At 40.6% G+C, this 17,678-nt stretch overlaps 1 protein-coding gene across 1 annotated transcript in view; it reads right to left on the bottom strand.

Annotated features, from left to right (window-relative positions):
- The window catches only part of DARS1 (aspartyl-tRNA synthetase 1), a 69,314-nt gene extending 59,131 nt beyond the window's left edge, over nt 1-10,183 (bottom strand). Inside the window, exons 1-3 of the mRNA XM_061439076.1 lie at nt 9,958-10,183; nt 7,889-7,946; nt 4,959-5,051 (exon numbers count right to left, since the gene is read on the bottom strand). Of these exons, the coding sequence (XP_061295060.1) occupies nt 4,959-5,051; nt 7,889-7,946; nt 9,958-10,023 (217 nt within the window). The 5' untranslated portion in view covers nt 10,024-10,183. The remainder of the gene's footprint in view (nt 1-4,958; nt 5,052-7,888; nt 7,947-9,957) is intronic.
- Between the last annotated feature and the right edge of the window lie 7,495 nt (nt 10,184-17,678).

The raw sequence follows: 17,678 nt of genomic DNA, 5'->3' as shown, positions 1-17,678 counted from the left end.
TAATGAAAATTCAAAAACAAAATTACTGAAATTTAGCTTAGTACTATTCTAAAAAAATACTATCCACTCCTTTACCAAATTCAGTTTATTACAAGAATCCAAAAATGGCTCAACATTAAGAAATCCATTATTGTAAACCAATACAATTACATACAGTTGGTTCTAGCTACTTGTGGTTTTATATGTTTTTCATGGGGTTGCAAAGAGTCAGACATGACTGAATAACTGACCATACGCACACATTTTATAAAGTCACCAGGAACAATGAATTAGCAAGTACTGAACCACTGCTCCTAGGGGAAATATACAGTGAGGTTTCTGTGCACGTCTGGTCATGGTATTTTTATTAGTCCAACAATACATAAATCAGTTGTGTGTATTTCTGTTTAAAGACACCTTATTTAGTATATATTGTTGATTCATTAACATAGAACTCATGTCCAACAACACTATAACTCATGCTGAGACAAAACTTAGCTATTAATAATTCATATTTTCTCCATAATATATATTATGGGCTCTCCTTTATTTAGGAATACCAGAGAACACTTCAGCACTGTGCTTCAGAGGCAATTTTAAACAGTTAGATTACCAAAATAAAGCAGAAAACTGTCAAGAATGTAGCACTGAATAGACTGCAAAGAGGACACCTGTTTGCGAGAGCTGATACAAGGCAGAGCTTCACTGTGTTTAACCTCAGCTGATAATGTTGTATTAGGAGACTCAAATTTCTCACCACTGCTCATGTGAATATCTGGTACATCTGTGAATGACAGTGAAAGCTCTCCAAGTGTTGATTTTGGGGTTACAAATACATGTTATAGTAGGTGAATTTGCAAATATACAATCTGAATAATGAAGATCAACTGATTATTTCCAACAAACAAAAAAACAAACAGGAGAGTATACTGAATCTCTATAAAAATATGCTCAACACAATGATATTTTGAGGGGAAATTTTTTCTGGAAAAGGAATGATAAAATTTAACACCTATTCCTGAGACAGAAAACTTGGACTAGATGAAAACTTCTTCTAACCTACTTTTTAAACTTTGGTACTGTTTCCTAGTAACACTGTATGCAGAACACCTAAAGACATGATAAATCAGCAGGAGTTTATACCTCTACTGTTTGAAAAATTATTCATTGTGAGAATCCTTGCAAAACTGGGGAATCTACTAATTATTGCAGAAAGAAACAACAAATGAGATAAACATTTGAAAGAAAAGAACAAAATGATTATTTGTAAATGTTAGCAATGCCTACCTATAATCCTCATGTACCTCAATAATTATCAATTCATGGCCATTTGTTTCAGCCTTATCCCTCAATTTCTGTACTATTTTGAAGCAAACTCCTGCAAACTCGCTATTATTTCATCCATATATAATTTGGTATGGATCCGTAAGAGATGTCTTTTTAAAAGAAACATTACAACAGTATTATCTCAACTTCAAAAAATGAACAATTTTTTAACACCAAATACCTAGTCAATGTTCAAATATTCAACAGCCTCAGTCCCTTTTCAACTATATATTTAAATTAGGATCTAAATAAGTGATTAGTTGAGAGATAGATCTGTTTTAATCCATAGGCTCCTCCTCCTGGTTCAATTTATTTCTTGAAGAGATCAGGCCTTTTTTGCCTCGTAGTTTACTACAGTCTAGATTTTGCTGCCTGTATCCCCATTGTCGTTTAACATGTTCCTTTGTCCTACAACCTTCCTGTAATTTGGTAGTTAGATCTACAGGCTTAACGAGATGTGGGTATAACTTTTTGGGTAAGACTATTTCATTGGGTGGTGGTGTATTCTCTCATAGACATAAAATATTCTGGTTGTCTCTCTATTGTATGTTGTTAGCAATCACTGATGATCAATACCCAGATAATTCACTGGGGGCAAAATAACAATGTTCTAATATTCTTCATTTTATTGGCTAGATACTTCTCTAAAGGGACACCTCCCCATACCTAGTATTTGATTAGTCAGTGATATACAATTCATACAGAAATGACACTTCCAGTCATGACCAACTAGGTTTTCCGTTTGTTTGCCTTAGCATCATTATAAACATGGATTTAAACATATCTGATGTGTTTGAATTCACTGTAGTTGTCTTTTCTCATATTCAAACTGTTCTATTTTTTGGTTGAGTGTGGAGGGAAGTACTGTTGGTTCAGGATTACATGTAGCATGCACTCCATCTTTTAATTTGCTAAATAACTGTTTAGGAAACAAGGTGCCAATTTGGACAGAACAAAGGTTCCTCGTCTAATGGGAGAAAATAAATGAAGGATTACAATACAGTGTGATTATTGCTGGTAGAATAAATGGCCCAACCTTTCATGAAGGCAAATCAACATTTCTTTAAAAAGTTAAAATTCTACCAGTATTTTTCTCAAAGTCCAGTAGTAGTCATCTATGTGGGGGAGGATACTGAAAGAATAGACAAATTCTTAATAGAAGTGATTCTAAGACTGTAAGATATATATGTATAAATGTTGGAATTTTTAAAATAATAGGCCTATATTAATTCGATAATAAATATTTAAAAATAAAAAGAAGTGTTGTAACACAGAATGTATTACATAGTATAGAAGTAATTAAGTGCTAGGGCAACAGAAGGTGTCCTAAAAAGCTTCTGAATTCTGTTCATATTCCACCAGTTACTATGAGAATTAGGGCAAGTAGCTTTATCATTCTGAGCCTTACTCTCCTCACTTATAAGGAATAGCAATGCCTATTCTACCTATTTCACAAGTTTGTGGGGATGATCAAGGGTGAAAAAGTGTCTAAAAGCATAAAGTTATAAACTAATAAGAATCACTAATACTTTCAGGCAATTTGGAACACTAGTTTCCATAAGAAATTTAAGTTTGTTCAAACTCCCCTAGTATTTCTTTTCTGTTGTTAATGCTAAATTCTTAGCACTGTCTAACAGAAGTTTTTACAATGATAAAAATATTTTATATTTGTCCTGTCTGTTCAATATGAAGCCACTAACCACTCTGGCTACTAAGCACTCAAAATACAGCTGATGTCTGAGCTACAGAATTTCAATTTTAACAGCTAAATGTAGCCAGCGGCTACCTGACAACTCAGGCTACCTGTATCTCTCTTCTACCTCTCTCCTTATGTAAATATTACAAATGTTAGAATATTTTCATATTAACAAATGAAAAACTTCTCAAAAACACTCTTTACTTCAAAAAAAATCAAACTTCTGAGAGGTTCTAGAAAAGTACCTTAAAGTTTTAGATTTCACCTGAGTTTTAAGGCCAAATTATTATTATTTTTTTTTAATTGAAGGATAATTGCTTCAAAGAGTTTTGTTTTCTGTCAAACATCAACATCAATCAGCGGTAGGTGTATATATGTCCCCTCCCTCTTGACCTTCCCCTCCCATCTCCCTCCACATCCCACCCCTCTAGGTTGATACAGAGACCCTGTTTGAGTTCCCTGAGACATACAGCAAATTCCCATTGGCTATGTATTTTACATATGGTAATGTAAGTTTTCATTTTACTCTCTCCTTATATCTCACCCTCTCCTCCCCTCTCCCTGTGTCCAGAAGTCTATTCTGTTTCTCCACTGCTGCCTTGTAAATAAATTCATCAGTACCATATTTCTAGATTCCATATATATGAATTAGTATATGATATTTATTTTTCTTTCTGATTTACTTCACTCTGTGTAATAGTCTCTAGATTCATCCACCTCATTAGAACGGACTCAAATGTGTTCCTTTTTATGGCTGAGTAATATTCGTTTGTAGATGAACCACAACTTCTTTATCTATTCATTTGTTGATGGACATCTAGGTTGCTTCCATGTTCTAGGTATTATAAATAGTGCTGCAATGAACATTGGGGTGTATGTGTCTTTTTCAATTTTGGTTTCCTCAGGGTATATACCTAGGAGTGGGACTGCTGGGTCATATGGTGGCTTTAATCCTAGTTTTTTAAGGAAATCTCCATACTGTCTTTCTTAGTGGCTGTATCAATTTATATTCCCACCAACAGTGCAAAAGGGTTCCCTTTTCTCCACACCTTCTCCAGCATTTATTGTTTGTAGACTTTTTGATGATGGAAAGTCCAAATTAAGAATATCTGATAAGAACCTAAAATTAGCCGTGAAAGTGAAAGAGTGAAAAAGTTGGCTTAAAGCTCAACATTCAGAAAACTAAGATCATGGCATCTGGTCTCATCACTTCATGGGAAATAGATGGGGAAACAGTGTCAGACTTTATTTTTGGGGCTCCAAAATCACTGCAGATGGTGATTGCAGCCATGAAATTAAAAGACGCTTACTCTTTGGAAGGAAAGTTATTACCAACCTAGACAGCATATTACAAAGCAGAGACATTATTTTGCCAACAAAGGTCCATCTAGTCAAGGCTTTGGTCTTTCCAGTGGTCATGTATAGATGTGAGAGTTGGACTGTGAAGAAAGCTGAGCACCAAAGAATTGATGCTTTTGAACTGTGGTGCTGGAGAAGACTCTTGAGAGTCCCTTGGACTGCAAGGAGATCCAACCAGTCCATCCTAAAGGAGACCAGTCCTGGGTGTTCATTGGAATGACTGATGTTGAGGCCAAAACTCCAATACTTTGGCCACCTCATGCGAAGAGTTGACTCACTGAAAAAGACCCTGATGCTGGGAGGGATTGGGGACAGGAGGAGAAGGGGAAGACAGAGGATGAGATGGCTGGATGGCATCATCAACTCAATGCACATGAGTTTGGGTGAAGTCCAGGAGTTGGTGACGGACAGGGAGGCCTGGCGTGCAAAGAGTCGGACATGACTGAGTGACTGTACTGAACTGAATATTTTACATTGATTTAAGAAGGAAAACAGGTGTTTCTATTTTGTTTTTAAAGATCTGCCTTGCCTTGTGAGAAATTGCAAAAGAAAAATTCAGTGATTACCGAAAGACCTGTAACCATCTAATCGATCTTACCTTTCGCTCTGCTTGTATGAACCCTTGCACGCACCCAAACAACTTCACCAGCTTTTTGCACTGTCAAATCACTAATTCGAACCAAAACTCGATCTGTAGTAGAAAAGTGAAACAATTTTGTACTTCAGAATTTACAAAGAGATCAAGATCAAAATTACTTTGTTTGACAGCTAACATAAGTACTTGATATTATCTTAAATGATTCTTATCTCTAGCAACACTCTTTTCTTTTGCTTTTCTTTTTATTGGTTTACAACATCATATGCTTCATATGTTTAACATTATATTTCAGCTTCTATATACTTAACAGTATGCTCAATACCAAAAGTTTAGTTTCCAAACATTTCCACCGATTTGACCCTGTTACCCTTTTTACCCTCCCCTCATGCTCCTTCTAGTAACCACTACTCTGCTCTCTGTTTTGTTGTTTGGTTTGCTTATTTATTAATTTTTGTATTCCATCCATGTTGTTGCAAAAGGCAAGATTTCACCTTTTTTAATGGCACACAAATATACCACGTCTTCTTTCTTATCTATTTCTCTATCGACAGGCACTTAGCGTATTTTCATATTTTGGCTACTGGAAAAAATGCTGCGGTAACATAAGGGTGCACATATATTTTGATTAGTACTTTCATATTCTTCAGATAAATACCCAGAAGTGGAACTGCTGTATTATATGGTAGTTCTATTTTTAATTTTTTGAGGAACCCCTGTACTGTTTTCCACAGTGGCTATAACCAATTTACATTCCTACTCACGTTGTACAAGGGTTAACACCTTCTCTATCACCTTCTGTATGCAATTTGCCTCAAGTTTTATGAATTGACTATACTAAATATATCTCTAAAACCTATCCAATTCTCTTTCATCTTCACTGCCACCATTCTAAACCAACATACTATATCTTGCCTGCTGCTGCTGCTACTAAGTTGCTTCAGTCATGTCTGACTCTGTGCGACCCCAGAGATGGCAGCCCACCAGGCTCCCCGTCCCTGGGATTCTCCAGGCAAGAACACTGGACTGGGTTGCCATTTCCTTCTCCAATGCATGAAAGTGAAAACGGAAAGTAAAGTTGCTCAGTCGTGTCCGACTCCTAGCGACCCCATGGACTGCAGCTCAGCAGGCTCCTCTGTCCGTGGGATTTTCCAGGCAAGAGTACTGGAGTGGGGTGCCACTGCCTTCTCCAAACAACTTACTAGACAATCAAAATTCAAAACAAAACAATAAGTCTAAAAGAATAGACTTATTAGTAAGCATCATGATTACAGTAATTTTAACAGTACTTTGGAAAAGAAAGAATAATGGCCCTTCTTTCATGTGGCATTCCAATGAAGTAGCATAGGCGTTCTCAACCTTTAAAGTATCCACACATAGCTGAGGTGCATGTCACAGTCCCACCAATATGAGTGGCTAAGGCAAAGATTAGTGGCAGTAGGGTTTCAATTTGAAAACCTACTACCTCAGAAATGGAAGCAGACAGATAACTTTATATTGAACAAAATTTTCTGATTTTAACAGAGGTAAAACCAAGGGTAGAATTTTGCTGTTATTTAGTGTAATCAGATTACATAGGTAGTTTAACCTTTCTTTTGGTAGGGAAAGCTTATAACTGTTACAGTTACTATTATAACAGTAGTCTGGATTTGATAGCTAAATGGGAACAATAATTGTGGCAAAGGGTGACTGAGGCTTATGTAGGAGTCAAACTCCAGTAAGATTTTTGATGTTAGAGCTCAACGAAGTGCAGTTCAGGAAGACAGATAAGCTGAGAAAAAGTCTCACATGACCTCTTCTGCTTGTCCTGGCAGGGGTAGTAGTCCTCTCCTATAGCATATTGCTTCTATCCCATTTTATACTCAATTATTTTACTTTACTAGCTTTATCTTTTGGAAATGGTTTATTCTCAGCAACCTATTTTGGTCTTTCATTGCACATTTTCCCAACAAAGTTGGGGAGGAAAAGTGATGTTGCGACCATGCAATGAGTTAAATCTAAAATAACAATTAAAACTGACCTGGGGTATATTATTTTCAAAGCATAAAATTCATAGGCAGGCATATATATTAGCAGTACTTGGTGCTTCCAATGGGCCAGAGCCTAAAGGTCTGCAGGTGTACCAAAGCTTAAAAGCTTTGGGGTGTCTACCAGAAGAAAAATGATTGTTAAATTGCTGAGTAGGATAAACTTGCTGAAATTGCATATATAAAATAGGGGGGGAAAAAAGAGAACAAAAATAGACACAAACAAAAAAGAAACCAATAAAAGGAAAACAAATGTTTACAAACAGCAAACTTACAGGTCTGAGAGAAACAATTAAATCATTTTCAAAGAAATATTTATATAAGGAGGGTGCTAAAAGAGGTAGCTTCATGAGGCATGCAAAAAAGGCTGCATATGAAGAAAGCAGCTACTATTAACTATCTTTTATCTCCTAGGCCAGAGTCAAATCTTTTTACATGATCACTTAGGAATATCTTTCTAATATAATTTACCCCTTAAAATATACTAATTTAATGTATTTTCTTCCTTTTCTAGATTAGGGACCCTATATTGATAATATTTGCATAGGGTTATGGCACATGCTTGGACTTTCAAGGTGGCTCAGTAGTGAAGAATCTGCCTGCCAAGCAGGAGATGTGTGTTCCATCCCTGGGTTGGGAAGATGCCCTGGAGAAGGAAATGGCAACCCACTCCATTCTTGCCTGGGAAATGACATGGACAGAGGAGCCTGGCCGGCTACAGTGGATGGGGTCTCAAAGAGTCAGAGGTGACTTAGCAACTAAACAACAACAATGGCATAAGTTTGCCATTTAAGTTTTTCAGAGTTATGTTTTCAGTTATGTCAGCCTTACTTAAAACTTTATGAAGAGCTTTCCTGGAATTAGAAAGTAAAAAAAGCCTTTTTAAATTATCACGTAACTACTAACCTGGTTTTTCTTGTGATTGTATCATTGAAGATACTCCGTATCTTTCTTTTGCATAATCCTACAAAAAAAGTTTTTACATTATGACTTTTTATTTAAACACTAATAGCATAGTATTAATAAACACAGAAACACAACGGAAAAAGATGAATTCATTTTAACTTTCAGGACTATTTTATTAATTCAAACTAGTAGTTTTAACCTGTGGAAATATGTCGTATCATTTAATATGCACTCCATAGAAAAGGATAAGCACCCAGCTTCTGGATAATTTATTTTGAAGATCACCACTCCTGGACTGATATACCATACAGAACAGCATTCTCAAATAAAATTTACACACATGTACAACACATCTTAACTACTTTCTTCAAAAAGGAGATTAAACTACTTCAAAGCAGGGTTATAAATTTCCTCTTTTTGAAGGGAGAAGGATGAGATACCACAGTTTTATTAACTTCCTATTACAGGAAGAGATGTTCAAAGAGAACCAACAGTTAGGGATAAGCTTTCTGAGCACCAGATGTCCAGTTTTTAGAAATCAGAGATGTTGGATAAAAGCTAACTACAACTTTCCTTTTGTAAAGTATCATCAAAAAATTTCCCAGCTTCCTGTTCTAAAACCGTCTTCAGGATATCAGGTTGCAAGTGCTTCAACACTGACAATATGACACCAAAATTCTTATTACAGATTTTAAGCCAGGAACAGGAAAAACGAGGCCTAGAGTCCAGACTTATTAAGAAACTATACTTATTAAATTAAGCAGCCTTTTATTTTAATCTCACTTTACCGAGAAAATGATCTCTTAAGATCCTTCCAGCTATAAAGTGACATAACTCTGCCACAATGTCTACCTTAGATAGTCTATAGACCTACACTATTTGCAAAGGCACACTGCTAGATTACATACTTAATCAGATCAAGAATACATAAAAATGGTTTCCCTCAAGGTAATTTAGGATGTGAATAAAACAATTCATTTCTGTCACTACAGTTATCTGTTGGAATCCTCTCCTTTAGATTTGGAAGATATTAAATTCTGTATTTACACCAAAACAAACCAGACAACATGTTAAGGTGCTTACTGAACAATTTTTTTCCGAAATAAAAAAAAATACACTGTAAAGACAAAGGCAACCCCAGTCCTACTATACAGTCACAAAATGTAGTAGGGCAGCATAAAAAGGTTACAGCATGTGAAAAGAAAAAAGGGGATCACTTATTACTACTGTTCATATTTCAGCAACCCTATTCCATCTAATGTTTTTAAAATGATCTATTCCTTATGCAGATTATCACAAATTCATGTCTCCTCAATAGAAAAATTAGCAGCTAGGTAGAAATCTCAATTTCACTAAGAGCACACATCACTTGTAGAACGGTTTCAAACATTCATTTCTGAAAAGCACTGATGGACTACAGGGTATTATGAATTACACAGATGATTTGCGGTCACTTCATCTCAAACGCATTCCCTACAAACTTCCCCACCTACCTCACTTGGATTACTTAAAAGAAAGGAAATAAAAATGACAGCTTTTCTCTAAAGCTGTCACATGGAAAACGGTCATTATAGTGGCAGATCGCTTTACGAAGTACTGTCATTACTTGAAAAACATTAGGTACACGAGTGCTGAGCAAAAATCGATTATCAGTGGACATTAAAGATTTCCGGGGAAAGAGATGGAGTACGTGAAATACGTGCCTAACCCAGCGAAGTTTAAGGTTGACCCGGCCGCTCCTACTTCCGGGGCAGTGGGTACTTCACGCCCTCCGCGCCCCCCTCCCCCGCCTTCCAGCTCAGAGACGCGCTTCTTGTAAGCCATGCCTCCAGGCGCCCTAGGAAGAAATGCGATCCGGGGTGGGTCGGGCTAAGGTGCTCGGGCAAGGGCCCTGGAGGCCCGGTTGAAGGCTCCGGGCGCCCGGACCCCAGGCCCGTGGCCTACAGGCAAAGGGCCGCCAAGGATCCAGAGGCCAGGGCCCCCGCTCACCCTACCCCCCGCTCTCCCCCTCCCCCCCAGCGCGATCCGGCCCAAGGGTCTGTTCAGGCCCGGAGAAGGAGGAAACCCACTTCCGCCGCGTCCATGATCTCCCGCGGCTTCTCCTGACTCCTGCGGCTGGCGTTGGCGCTGGGCATCTGGACAACTAGACTGGGCAGCGATCACCACCCTCCCTCGCAGGCTTCCGTAGGGCAGGCCAAAGGGGCTTCTCCCTCCCGCACAGTCTCCGCCCTCCCTGCACTCCGGTCACAGCACACGAGCTCGGACTCCGCGTGGAGTGTAGGCTCCGGAAAGATCGCGATAACCTCAGTTCTCTCGAGATCCCGGAGGCTGAAGGCCGCGCGCCGGCGTCTCCTTTTCTTGCCCCGCCCTTACGGGACTTTGCCTGGAGTTAGAGGGAATCCCCGGGAATTAGTTACAGTTTCGCGAGATCGACTCGGAGGGGACGGGTCCCGGGCATGCCAGTTGGCACGATCTCCCACGCATTCGTTTTTCAACTATATCCCACCTGCGAAGTCTACTGTGTTCTCTTTTCAGCCGTATTTACTCCTCCTCGCTTTGAGAGCAAACTGTTTGCTAAAACATCCACACACGCTCAGGACTTTTCCTCCCTTGAACTTCTCCGTCAGTACTCCCCAGCGGCAGTGTAGCTGCCTGGACTTACGGCAGACTTCCCACTTCCTAGTGGGACACAGGAGTGCTGGGTTATAGGTAGATGGCTTGTTGAGGTAGGAATGAATACTGGTGTCCAAGTCATATGTGAGGTGTAAGTGAAGTGAAGTCGCTCAGTCGTGTCCAACTCTTTGCGACCCTGTGGACTGTAGCCTACCATGCTCCACCGTCCATGGGATTTTCCAGGCAAGAGTACTGGAGTGGGTTGCCATTTCCTTCTCCAGAGGATCTTCCTGACCCAGGGATCGAACCTTGGTCTCCCCCACTGTAGGCAGACGCTTTACCCTCCGAGCCAGCAGGGAAAGTTAAGACCTGTGAGGTGTAAACCCAATGGCAAAACCTTCCACACAATTGCACTGATTGCCACACAATTGGTCTGGTTGCATTGTTAAAGGCAATGTATGTGTTGGTTGTCTAATGAATGAATCTTCCCAATTTAAGCTTTTTTTTTTTTTTCTCATCCACGAACCTCTTATTGCAATTGAAACTAATATAGAAGCTTGGTAAAATACCATTTCCTCTGCTAGACTAATTTGCACCCTGCCATGTTTTAATTATTCTAGTAATCTTAACCTGGAGCAAAGTGGCACAGTTTATACTTTTCAAGAGTGCCGTTAGGCCCTAGCACGACTGAACGGGTTGTGGAGGTTACTGCATTCATGTCCTGGGATAGGATAGTGAGTAGACACATGGTCCCAACCCTCGTGTAACTTACCATCTCATTGCAGGTGTGAAATAGAGGTACCAAGTGCTAAAATTTTCTTTGAAGGCATTCACCTCAGGCTTCTCTGAGAAACTCATACTTCAGCTGAAGTCTAAGGAAGGAGTAGGAGTTAGCCAGGTGAAGAGACAAAAGAATATTCAAGGTAGGGGGTTAGGGAGAGAAAGATCTTGGATCAGTTTTGGACGAAGTGCATATAAAATGCCTTTGAGACATTTAAGGGGGAATGTCCAGGAAACTTCTAGCTTTGTGGGGTCTAGATAAAGATGGGCAGATAAAGATGAAGAAGACACTGCCGGGTAGGTGGTAATTGATGCCCATGGACTAGTGAAGAGGATGTTCCAAGAAGACAGTGTTAACATTGTCAATTGCTGCCTGGGCTTCAAGTAAGATGATAACTGAAAAATAGTTGTTGGATTTAGCAACATAGAAATCATTGGTGTTCTTAGTAAACACGTGAAGTGATGGGGTAAGGATGGGCTGAGAAGTGAGTGAAAGTAAAGAAATAAAAATAAAAGTGATTACAGCCAACCTTTATATAGTGCTTACTCTGTGCTAAGCACTAGTGTCAGTGTTATAATCTTTTTGTCTATGGGGAAATTCAGGCAGAGAGAAGTGAAGTAATCTGCCCATGGTCTCAGGGTCATTAAATGATGTATTTCAAAGCAGGTAGTGTGGTGCCAGGATCCATGTTCTTAACCACTGTACTTCACTGCCTTTCCTGTCTTTTGGAGACAATGAGAAGATAAGATGGGAGCGGAAGGAAAAATACAGGTGGTAGTTAATAAGGAATAAGTGAAGCTTTTTTTAAAGAGAATATCTCAGTGCATTTAAAAACTAATGGGAAAGATTCATGAAAAACTAGATTGATATACAAGACAGAAAAGGATTGAGTGATGGTATAAGGTTTTTGTTTTTTTTTTAATAAGGGAGAGATAGGAGGTGGGACAAGGGGAAGAGGAACAATTCCTCTCTCTCAGCTGGAGGTGAGGATGCTAGGATAGTGGTAGATGTTTGATTTTAGGGCAATGAGAGATCTCCCATGTGATGACTTCTGTTTTCTCTAGAAGAGGAGGCTAAGTTATGAATGATGAGTTTGGAGGTTCCAGGGGAGGTAGAAAAGGGAGATTGGTGATTTGAGGAGAATAGAAAAGGTTAAAATATTTATAATTCTTCAGGTTATTTGGTATTTGGTATTATTTCTGGGCATTGTAAGGACCCATTTAATAAGGACCCATGATTTGGTCCTGGAACTGAGACTTCTCCAGTAGCACATGGCTGCTGTGGTACCGTCATAAAGAGGCAGTTATTTCAGTCACTGTGGAGATTTTGGTGCTGATGCTGTACAGTAGAAGGGAGCCCAGTATTCATGCAAATGCCATACACATCCCAGGGAAATAAGAAAGAAAATTTTACCTGTAATTTTTTTGAAAGACCAACATTGGGCATATCATTTATTCTTAGATCAGGATGGAGGGAAGGAAAGGACAGAGATGCAAACAGCTGAATGTGGCTCTATAGATGGATAGATGGCCCTGAAATTTGAGAAGTGAAATTTGAAGAAAAGGAATAAATTTTATTCCCCTTTTAATTGATCAATGATTATTTATAGGCACTAATTTGTGCCAACAATTGCCAGGTTCTGGCAATAAAGAGATAAATTACGATCCTGGTTTTCAATAATACATAATCCACTTAGTAAGATAGCATATAACTAATGGTAAAGAAATGTGAAACTTGTCGTAGTAGTGGTAAGTACGTGCATTTCCAGCGAGAACCCTAAGATTCACTTTGACTGGGCCAGTTAAGGACACAAGTCCACTACTGACCAATCCATACAGTCAGGCAAATAGAATATTCTGATTGGTTTAGCCTAGGTTGCATTTCCCCTGGAGTTGGGAACAGAGTTAGCTTACTGGAACCATGTGGAAACCACTGTCAGAAACTAAGGGACAGGGAAATGGACCCTGGAAAGGCAACTCCAAATAACCATTGTAGAGGTCAAGAAGATTTGGGCTTTGCACAGATAAGCAGACTCCAGGGGAGTGCCTCCTCCTATCTGGTCTGGACTATTTGGATATGCTGTGTTAGTTAGTAACAAACTAATGCCCAAATCTCAGCAACTTCAACCACCACCACCACCACCACCACCACCACCTATTTCTTATTCATATTAGGTCTGTATTCTTGCCTGGAGAATCCCAGGGACAGAGGAGCCTAGTGGGCTGCCGTCTATGGGGTCGCACAGAGTCGGACACGACTGAAGTGACTTAGCAGCAGCAGCAGCAGGTTAGCAAAGGGGCTGTGCTCATGTAGTTACTCAGGCACCTAGGATGATAGATGTTCCATCTTGACACATGCTTCTGATCTCGGAGAGACGGCAGTGAGCAGTCCTGAAGAAAGATCATTTCCAGCCTAGGAATTGCATCTGGGTAGCTTGGATGAAGGGCTTCCCAGGTGGTGCCAGTGATAACCCGCCTGCCAATGCAGCAAAGAGTAAGAGACGTGGGTTTGATTTCTACTTCAGGAAGATCCCCTGGAGGAGGGCATGGCAACCCCCTCCAGTATTCTCACCTGGAGGATCGAATGGACAGAGGAGTCTGGCGGGCTGTAGTCCATAGGGTCACAAAGAGTCGGACACGACTGAAACACGACTTAGCACACATGCATGCACAACCTGAATGAAAACCAGGAATCCTAGCTGCTAGACCACCAGGGGCTAGAAGCTAAAAGCAAAGTTTCCCTGGCTCTTACCCTCATTGAAAACAAGAATGTTTCAAGGAGGCAAAACTTGTAAAAACAGGTACAAAGTTTATTATTAGAGACACAACACATTAAGTGGGACAGCACACAGAGAAACCATTTTATTTAAGACTGAAACAAGGCAGAAATACACACTCAGAGACAAAGGGTATGGGCATCCCCCATAACGAGGAGGAGTATAGTAAAGAGGTGATTTAAATCATACAGGATAGTCCTTCTGGGACTTGGTTTACATTTGGCCAATTACCTTGTTTATTCTTTACACCTGATCTGTTCTAGGACACTTCCCAACCTGTGTGCACATCTTTTTGCTAAGATGGATTCCATAGCAGAGGTCTTGCAAGTGGGTGCATGGCCATACTTATTATGGGGTGGTACCCCCTCACTTGTTGACCCCCAAGGAGCCTCCCTATGCAGGTGCAGACAGGGAAGTTTTCCTTGACTTCAGGAGTGGTCACCTTATCTCTTTACTTCAGGAGAGCTCAGTTTCTGCTACTAGTTTTAACTTTGGAGTGTCTGGGTAAGAGCAAATCTTTGATTTTATTCCACTTGACAAACCCCAGCTGTGCAGCCCAGGGACTATCTCCTACGAGAGCCTGGCCATGGGCAGCCCTTAGCGTGGCTCTTGGGGCACCCGCCCGTTAACCCGAACCCTGCTTACTAGGCAGCGGTTGCCACAGGACCGTTGTCGACCAACTGTCAATGAATGACCGTTAGTGGTCCTGCTTAGCCATTGGTCAATCTGCAGCGTGCCCCTCCCTCAAGCAACTGTCAACGAGCAACTAACTGTCAACGAGCAACTGTTACTGGGACCATTCAGTCGGTGGTCCTCAGAGTGGTGGTCCTCAGGCAGAGTGAGGTAAGAGGTGAATCCTGGCCTTCTCTGTGGGCCCTCCAGCTTACCTGACCTCAGGCTGATGGGTGAGCTGGGGTAGTGGTGGGGGGTAGCAAGGCACAGGGAACAGGCTGGGGGTTGTGTCCTTCATGGCTCCAGATTACTCGCCAAGGCCCCACAGCCCTTGAGTTGATGAATCTGTCTCCCATTGCCACCTCTGCGATTTAATGGCAGCGGCAGTCTGCCTGGGTCGCAGTCTTCTGGAACTGGCCCCTGCCATTTTGGTGGCTTAGAAGCCCTGAGAGTTAGTTGGGTCCCGGGCACCCGGCTCCCTCAGCCACAACAGCTGGGCCAAGTCTGGGAACATGGCCTTAGGGAGCTGTCAGCTGAAATCTGCCTCCTCTCAGCCGGGACTTATATCTTGGAGGGTGAAAGTTATGCCTTGGGACCTTGCCTGTTCTTGTCAGAACAGGGAATAATATTTACTTGGTGGAGGTTTACAGGAACATCATTACCTGACCATGACCTCACCTCAAGAACAGAGGTTCTGACACCAAGAAGTTTGCAACAACTACCCACGCCCCTCCCTCACCTTTCCTAGAAAAGGGCTTTGCTGAAAGCTTTTGGGGGAATTTGGGGTTTTTACGGCATGAACCATGTATCTCATTGCATGGCATTGCAATAAACGTTTCTCTGCTCCTTCTCCAATATTTTGGTATTGTTTGGCCTCACTGTATGTCAGACATACAGACTTGTGTGTCAGTAACATTACCTCACCTCCATGATCACAGAGGCAGGGAAAAGAGAACCTAGCTCTTAAAATGGCTGCCTGGAGGTGACACATTTCATGTTGTACTCTTATTTCATTGGCCACACAAGTCACATGGCTATTCATGAGTTCAACAGGGCAGGATAATTTACTCTTTTGTGAGGGAACATCACTGGATTTTTGTGATCAATGAAACATTCTATCATACTCATGAGATTTCAGCATAGAAGTGAGTCTATGAAACTGTTCCATTTTGGGATTTTTTTTTTAAAGCTTTTATTCCCTCAATTAGGTATAGTCCTAATATATGAACTTCTCTTCAGAAATCTGAACAAAAATCCCATATATTGTCCCTTAACTAGGGTATGGATCTTAACTTTCCATTGCCTGTGAGGCCTCTACATGCACTTCTTTCTTACTTTGATGCCTTAACTTGATAGATTATTCTTATTTAGGACATAGCCCTAGGGGAATACTTTTGCTTCTGGCTCTCTGTCCTGATGGTGATGGAAGAGAAGAATTTGCCAGATCAGTGGCCACTGATACCATGTGCCTGAGGTCTTGTTAATCTGCTTTAATGAAGATACAGCTGCAACTAAAGCTTCGACTTGGTTGAATTTGCAGTAGTCAACTGCCAACCTCCCAGATTGTTCTGGTTTTTGCAGGAGCCAAAACAGGAATATGATGGGGACTGTCAGCTCTCAGGTCTTCAAGAGATGCACTCATCTCTGCCATTCTCCCCTGAGCATGTGATACTGTTTATGATTCATCATCCTAGTTGGAGGCTGGGGAAGCAAATTTAAAAGTTTTCCTTTTAGCTTTCTGCAATATGATAGCTTTAACCCACAGGCCGAAGAACTGTAAGGGAACAGTTCTGCCTTGTCACTTGACCTCCTTGTAGGCATCCATATAAGCCATGTTGGCAAGGGCTGGCTTGAAGTGCAGCTAATCTGAGTCTTGGAGATATACCTTGTGATCCTCCTGTAACAGAGGGGATGAAAACCGTCTTGCACTGGCTTCCCTGTCTCCTCTGGGAGGCTGTCTGATGAAGGCTTTCTGCCATCCTCCCTACCCCTACTCCCCACTAGTGAAGCTAAACAGTGTAAAATTACATAGCCAGTGTCTAGCCTCCTCAGCAACAGGGTGTCCCATAAGTCACACTTCAGTCATCTGGTCCCTTTTGTTTGTGTTGTCCTTTTTTGGTATGAAGGGCAAGGATCAAGGTGGGCTGACACCTTTGGCTATTCTTTTTACTGTGTAAGTGAGTAGCAAACTGTTTAAATCTAAAAGTGGTTGTTATATCTTGACTGATCAAATCTGTCAGGGTTTGACCTTGGCCTTGCTTTGTGTGTTCCTGTCTTGCCAGGAACCAATGTGGGGTTTGCCAACTACCAAATGTGTTCATTCCAAACTATGCATTTAGAGACCGGGAAAATGACTATGAGGCCCATGGATCCAGTATAGGTATTGCTGTTAAGAGGTTTGAAGCATCATTGTGATTCCTAATCCTTTGTATGTGATTTTTTTTTTCCCATGTAAAAAAGGTTTGCAGGATATCTGCTAAGTAAGTTACCACTAGTCCTTTTCTTTGTTCCTAACCCTCTGAAATTTCACAATGTGTACCAACCTATGGGTCTAAATTCAACATTGTGCTGGACACTCAGCAGGCATTTCAGCCTGGAAACTCACTTAATTCTGGGGCATTTTCTTAAAAATTTCTTCAATGATTCTCTCCCTTTAATTCCTCTCTGCTTTCTTGCTTCAATTTTTATTATTCAAATACTGGCCTTTCCAAACTGGTCATCTTATTTCCTTATCATTTCTCTCCATTCTCTATTTCCTTGCCTCTTTAAACTGCCTTTGGGGAGATTTCTTCAGCTTTATCTTCTAATCTTTCAAGTGAGATTTTCTCATTTCTGCTGTCATATGTTATCATTTCCCATACACCATTTTGTTCTCTGAATTGTGTTTAAAAGAATAGAATACTGATCTTTTTTCATGAATGCAGTATCTTTCTGAGCATATTAATAAG

The sequence above is a fragment of the Bos javanicus genome, chromosome 2 (genome assembly GCF_032452875.1).
Source record: "Bos javanicus breed banteng chromosome 2, ARS-OSU_banteng_1.0, whole genome shotgun sequence".
Classification (NCBI taxonomy): Eukaryota; Metazoa; Chordata; class Mammalia; order Artiodactyla; family Bovidae; genus Bos; species Bos javanicus.
The sequence above is the reverse complement of the archived record's forward strand: the minus strand, read 5'-3'. Positions and strand labels throughout refer to the sequence as shown.